We start from the raw sequence: 6,684 nt of genomic DNA, 5'->3' as shown, positions 1-6,684 counted from the left end.
TAAATTAACACCATCAGGCTAATCGCAACTTAAAGGCCCTGGACGCTTTTGGTAATAATTTGCTCAAAATAACTGTTAGCATAAAAACGTACTGGGTAACTAGTAATGGAGAGCTGTTAGCTGTATAAAACATTACGAGAAACAACTCCCATAGTAGTTTTTGAGAAAACGTAGTTTTTGAGAAATGGGTAATTTCTCACTTAAAACAATACAACACTTCAGCTGAAGCCTTATATTATGCATCTGAAAGAACACAAAGTAATACAACAAGTGTATTATTTTTTCTTTAATAATATTCTCTTGCAAATTCGATGACCAACATTGAGCCCAAATTTGCAGAGGTTTGTAGTTTATGCATATAATATTGGGATAGAGCCTAGTGAGTTATTTGGTAGTTGACAATTATTACCACAAGTGTCCGGTGCCTTTGGTGCAATAATGGTCAGTACCATAAAGGGGGTGGCGAGTGTTAACGGCATGCGTAACACCTATACACATGCTGCCATCACGATTTACCAATTATTGTTTTCTGTTTGAATAGCAAATAAAGGCAATAATTCTCATTTATATTCTACCTTGGGATTGTGGTAATCGGGACCTGATTTAAGTTACACCGAGTTTAATAGAAGCAGACTTAAAAGAAACGGTCTTCAAGGCCGTCTTTGAATTAACGGCTTTCGGCAGTGACTATGGCTGGATCGCTGGGAAGTCATCATTGTCGATGTCCCAGGGAAATCTCCCCCAGGGATTCTGTCCCTCCATTATGGGAAACTAACATGGAATGGATGATGAGGATTCAAAAGAGGGCGCAATTAGAATAAGTTTGTACACAGTTTGCCATACTGGGGGTGGGGAGACACCGAATATTTAGGGGACAGAATCTTCTCCCACATTACACCGCCAAAGCCTTCTGTGACTCTCCCGTTCGCACTGTTTTTTTGTCTGTTGTATAGAATTGCCATCCTCAAAAAATGATTTCCTTTTTTAATCGATTTTGAAGAACAAAAATCACTTTTGAAAAGCACTTAGAGTTTGACAGTGGCAATAAAACAGAACAAAAATGCCTCCCGGCCTCCCGTTCACAAAGTCTAAAGGGCGCCACCCAGAGTGCAACTGCTGAAAATTAAATAAACATGGCTGCGCCTATGAGCTTACTTTATTCCCCGTGCCTCTTCCCGTCTGCTGTGGTGAGATGGACAAGAGCTCGGGGTACGATGCGATTACACCACCGCCATCACTTGAGACGTTTCAAAAACAAAATCACTTATTCGATCTGTAAGTTTGTGAAGAGGTTGTGAAGTGATGTTTCTTTCTGTTATTTTGATGTCGGTTTCCTAAACTAACTTAAAAAAACGAAAAACTACCGACCGTACTACTGCCTAGTTACAGTATCGTAGGAGGTCCTGTTTTCGAGGTGTCCCTAAAATCGTGGCAAATCTTTTACCTCTCTGTGCGCGATGTAAACAGTCCCTAGATACAAATTGTGTGGTTTTATTTGCCAAGCAAAGAGTCTCCTCTCCCTTGACCAAAACTTAAAAAGAAACAGATAAGGCAAAGGCTCCACTGGATATTTGCACTTGTAAATGCAAAAAGTTTGGTATTTTAGGCATTTCTACAAGGTACAAAAATATGTCATAATGTTGAGGCCATATAAAAAAAAAATTGCACACCGAAAAAGTTTCATCAAACACTATTTCAATTCACAATTCATGATGATCATATCATGTGACTGAATATTTTGCTGAGCATTCTGGGAAAAAAATACAGAGGCTTAAAGAAGCCATGTGCCTTATATCATTTTCTAATATTTTTGGAGATTTATTTTGTAACCCTCCAATCAATATTATTATTAATATTAAAATTTACACGATCAGCTTGTTGATTCAATTATCACTGTTTATTTATACGCTTTATTATAAATTTTAAGAGAAAAAAAAAACGGGAAAAAATAAGTAAAAATCAGATTTGAAAGCCATAATTATTCACCCTTTTTATTAAATTATTTTTTTTGGTTATTTTTTGCAAATTACCATGGTAATTTTAAAATTTCATTAAAAAATATTTTGAATAAAACGAAGACAACTGCTGGCTATAGAGTCATACACAGAGTCTCAAAGAACACTTGTAGTCACTGTAGATGTTTCTTCCATGTATGGCTTCACCGGGAAACCATGCTTTCTTGTTTGCCGTGAAAACAGGAAAAATTCACAACAAATGGGGCCATTTGAAGTCATCGAAGATCGGTGTGTAGTGTTTACATTTCAATGTCCATCAAGTTTTAATATATGTTTGCATACTTCATATTAACAAAAGAAGGTAATTAGGGCATCGGTTGCGATAAGGCATCATTATTTTTTTCCCAATTCAAAGAAAAAGGCATAATAGCGTGAAAACTGGTAAGGGGAGGATACACTACCGTAACCGTGTGTCTCAAAACAAACTATACACTTTTGAATGAAATGGCTGCAGAATGAAAAATATACGATTCTGGGGGAAACGGTTTGTATGTATGGATAGCTTATGGTCTCAACTTTTATATGACACCAAAAACTGCGAAAATAATGTATGCCTGGGTGAGCACTGGTCACTTTTGTGAAGGGTATGAAAATTAGCGTGCGCAGAAATTAGCCTTCCCTTACAAGACGTCGGCTACTTCAGGTCAATGGGTAACCTGAAGAATAAATAGCCAACATCTTTGACATTCCTTCTTTCAACAACCCGTATTTGAATAATCAATTTACTTAATTCCCGTCTGGTTATTAAGAAAAACAAATGAAATGTTCAACTCCTCTTACAATAACTGAAATATGGGGGTGAATGTTTTTATTCAAAGTGACAGATGTAAACAAAAACAGTTTGTAACATGGAAATTGCATGCAACATGTAGGGGGCCTACCATCACCCCATCCTGACTCCTATGAACACACCACTGAGAAAGTTAAAATACTAAAAGAAAAAAAATGCAATTCCTGTTTACTCATGCATAAAACAAATGGTTTAATAAACCATAATATAATTCATTCAGCAAACGCAAACTGAGTGCAATTGATCATCATATCACCATCAATTTTGTAAGCTGACAAAAGGCTAGTTCATGCGCAGCCTAATTTTCATACCCTCACATAAGTGACCAGTGCTCACCCAGGCATACAATATTTTCGCAGTTTGTGGTGTCATATAAAAGTTGAGATCATAAGCTATCCATACATACAAACCGTTTCCCCCAGAAACGTATATTTTTCCTTCTGCAGCCATTTCAAAAGTGTATAGTCTTTTTTGAGACACCCTGTACAGTACAGTACAACAACACTACATGTTTGTAGGCTACACTCAACACTGTACGACTACTACCTCCAGTTTGTGAACGAAAGTTCTTTAGTTCTCTTCTGCTTGAATGAAGATGGACAATCTGAAAAGTAAGATTTAGCTAGACCCAGTGCCGATAATGTCAAAATTTCGAAAAATGGAATCTAGCGCCCCAGTCACTGGCCTGGGTCTTATAAGATTTGGCAAGTTCTTGGGAGAAAAACCAGGGCTCAATTTCATCATGGAGGTAGAAATCCCTCAATGATATCATAGAACAGAAAATAATATTGCTCAACAAATTTCTGCTAAGCAGAAAAGGGGTATTAATTATTATACCACACACACTGAGTCACACATTGTGCTTTTGACGACAATCGTGGTAGTGTGACTGGTGGTAACTTGATTCTAGTAAGCATTTAGTATCACTGTTGTGCTCAGCTACTTTTGTAATTAAAAGCAGCTACATGACATTGCGCCCTGGTCTGCGCTTTCTTGGTTCCCCTTGGTCAGACAAGAGTGAGGTCCAACCAATACCACACTTTGACCTTGGGTATTTAACCTCCATCCTTTGTTTTCAATATGACTGTGTAAACCTGGACCTAGAGCATGAGTTTTCATTAAATAACCTTTTTATATCTTCTTATTTTATCCAAAGCATCACCATGCTGCAGTGACATGAGCAAGAAATCATACTGGGATCAATTCTATACAAAGAAGCAAACTGACCAATCCCCTTCATTTGATTGGTTCTTTTCTCACGACGTAGCCAATCAGTGGCTTTCAATGTACATAACTCAGGAGAGGACACCCAATCAGGTCATGAACATTCTGGAGCTCGGGTGTGGCACCTCATCACTCTCAAGTAACTTGCTCAAGGAAGTGGAGGATTGTAGGCTCGTCAGTATTGACTTCTCCCCATCTGCAGTCCGAAAAGCCCAAGCTATCTCTCATGAAGCCAAGAAACAACCACTCAAAGCTATCTCTCATGAAGCAAAGACAAGACAAGCCCAAGCTATCTCTCATGAAGCAAAGACAAGACAAGCCCAAGCTATCTCTCATGAAGCAAAGACAAGACAAGCCCAAGCTATCTCTCATGAAGCAAACACACGACGAGCCCACGCAATCTCCCTTGAAGCAAAGAAACAACAAGCCCAAGCTGTATCTCAGTCTCATCAAGCAAAAACACCTTTACTCCACCAAGATGACCCAATTCAGTTCTTAGTAGCAGATGCAACACGACTCCCGTTCAGAAACAACCAATTTGACATTGTACTTGAGAAGGGAACATTTGATGCAATGCTTAACACGAAAAACAGCGAACTTGCCAGGTGCGCATTTAGTGAAACTGCGCGGGTTTTGACACCAGGCGGAATATTTCTACAATTTTCTGATGAGAATCCTGATTTGAGGTTGTCTTTTCTTGAAGAGGCCCTTCGTCTGATTAGTGTAGATAGAGGGTGGGTGTCAGTTACCTACCGGGAGATTGGTTCTTCCTTTGGGATAGAATACTTTCTTTATCTTACAAAATTTACCAACTCTTGTTTATAACGAATATTTAATGAATGAACACTTTGAGCAATGTTACATTAAGATTTAGAATGATAGTCAGCTTTGTAAAAGGTGCATTCAGCGACAATCATGGCTACACATTTTCTTGAGTGTGGTTTGTGTTGTGAACAATTGCGGAAGAGAAATCGAAAATAAAGTCATAGTTATTCTAAGATACATCTCATAAATATGACTTATTTGACATAAGTCATAAATTATGATTTACGACTTATAGTACTTTTTAAGTATAGAGATTTATTGAGTCTTAAAGGGAAGGTACACGAATGGGAATTGTCAAAGACTGGTCTTCTCAATTGGTGTATCCCATTATAAGCATAAAGTAACCAGCCTGTGAAAATTTGGGCTCAATCGGTCATCGAAGTTGCGAGAAAATGATGATGAGACAAAAAACACCCTTGTTGGACAAATTTGTGTGCTTTCAGATAGGAATAAAAAAAACTTCTAGCTAGAAGTCTTTTATTATTTCCAAGTCAGTTTTTAAGTTAATATTTGTTTTGAGTAACTACCAACCGTGTACCTTCCCTTTAATCATTATTATGATATGTACCAAACCAAAAATATGATGTTAAGTCTTAATTTTTTATGTTTTTTGTCAACTTCAAACTTTTGAGCAACAGTTTTAAAACCACTGATGCTGACACATTTTACTTTTAAAACATTATTGATGAATAAATTATTAATAAGCGATGTGTCAATGAAGAGTGAAGAGTTCCAAAGTATGACGAATACAAGACTTGCAAAGAGTTAGTTAATATTTATCTGTTCAAATTGGAATCTTTGTAACAATAGGTTTTTCCATAAGTAAGGTATATTCACAAAAACAATACCGATAAAAGATATAATGTTCTTGGAGGTATTACAAGTAAAATAAGGTTTTTGGTACTTTTTGTTAGAAACAGAACACAATGTCCAAGGTGGTGTAGTTATTGAGAAACAAGTATAACAGTCTGAGTTTCACAAAGTGACAATAAATTTCTGTTAAAAGCATGTACAACTTTTTTTTCTGATGATTAATGAAGCTAAAACTTCTTTAGGTAAATTATATTACATATATCTTCTTTCTCAATGAGAAGGGATTCATGTCATGTCTTAATCTACAAAAGTTACCAAACTCCTTTAACGATACAAATACAATACACTAGTTTAACACTATATCTCATCACGCAACCCCACAATAATTAAAGGAACGTTACAGAATTGGTAAGAAACAAAAATCGTGAAAATCACAGATTTCCATAAAACTTATGCGGTCTAATGATGATGATAGAAGAAAACATCCCTTGAAATATTTCTGTCTGAAATGTCAAACTTGATGAGAAATAAATAAAACTAACTCCCGTCTGGAGTTTATCGCTTACTAAACGCTTTATTCATTTTGGGTTTTTGCATCGATGTCATGCACAATGTGTAATCGTTTTTTTTTACTATTTTTTCGTGACCCAGATGGCCGATCGATCTCAAACTTCTAGAGGTTTGTCAGTTTATGTATATAGTGAATTACATTTTTTTTTAACAGTGCCAGCAACTGATTTGTTAGCAAAAACCCAATTATGTAATGTTCCTTAGTGCATTTATATTCATATTTTGTTTTATTAAAGAAAAAAAAAACCTTGTCATACGAAGTTGTGGTGTGCTTTCAGATGCTTGATTTCGAGACCTCAAAAGTCTAATTCTGAGATCTCGAAATCAAATTCGCGGGAAATTACCTCTTTCTCGAATACGTTACTACGTTACTTCAGAGGGAGCCGTTCCTCACAATGTTTTATACTATCAACCTCTCCCCATTACTTGTTACCAAGTAAGTTTTTT

At 36.5% G+C, this 6,684-nt stretch overlaps 1 protein-coding gene across 1 annotated transcript; it reads left to right on the top strand.

Moving 5' to 3' along the window:
- Positions 1-1,146: 1,146 nt before the first annotated feature.
- On the top strand, positions 1,147-5,193 carry LOC117305569 (citrate synthase-lysine N-methyltransferase CSKMT, mitochondrial-like). The gene is made up of 2 exons (XM_033790481.1): positions 1,147-1,275; positions 3,962-5,193. The coding sequence occupies exons 1-2, from the start codon at positions 1,215-1,217 to the stop codon at positions 4,852-4,854; spliced, it is 954 nt and encodes a 317-aa protein (XP_033646372.1). The 5' UTR covers positions 1,147-1,214; the 3' UTR covers positions 4,855-5,193.
- Positions 5,194-6,684: the final 1,491 nt, after the last annotated feature.

This window comes from Asterias rubens, chromosome 1 (genome assembly GCF_902459465.1).
Source record: "Asterias rubens chromosome 1, eAstRub1.3, whole genome shotgun sequence".
Taxonomy (NCBI): Eukaryota; Metazoa; Echinodermata; class Asteroidea; order Forcipulatida; family Asteriidae; genus Asterias; species Asterias rubens.
The sequence above is the reverse complement of the archived record's forward strand: the minus strand, read 5'-3'. Positions and strand labels throughout refer to the sequence as shown.

Bases quoted from the DNA above. Each gene is read 5' to 3' on its own strand.
- LOC117305569 (XM_033790481.1), top strand. From the start codon at position 1,215: ATGCGATTACACCACCGCCATCACTTGAGACGTTTCAAAAACAAAATC. The intron at 1,276-3,961 runs GTAAGTTTGTGA...TTTTATCCAAAG, and splicing joins CAAAATCACTTATTCGATCT to CATCACCATGCTGCAGTGAC.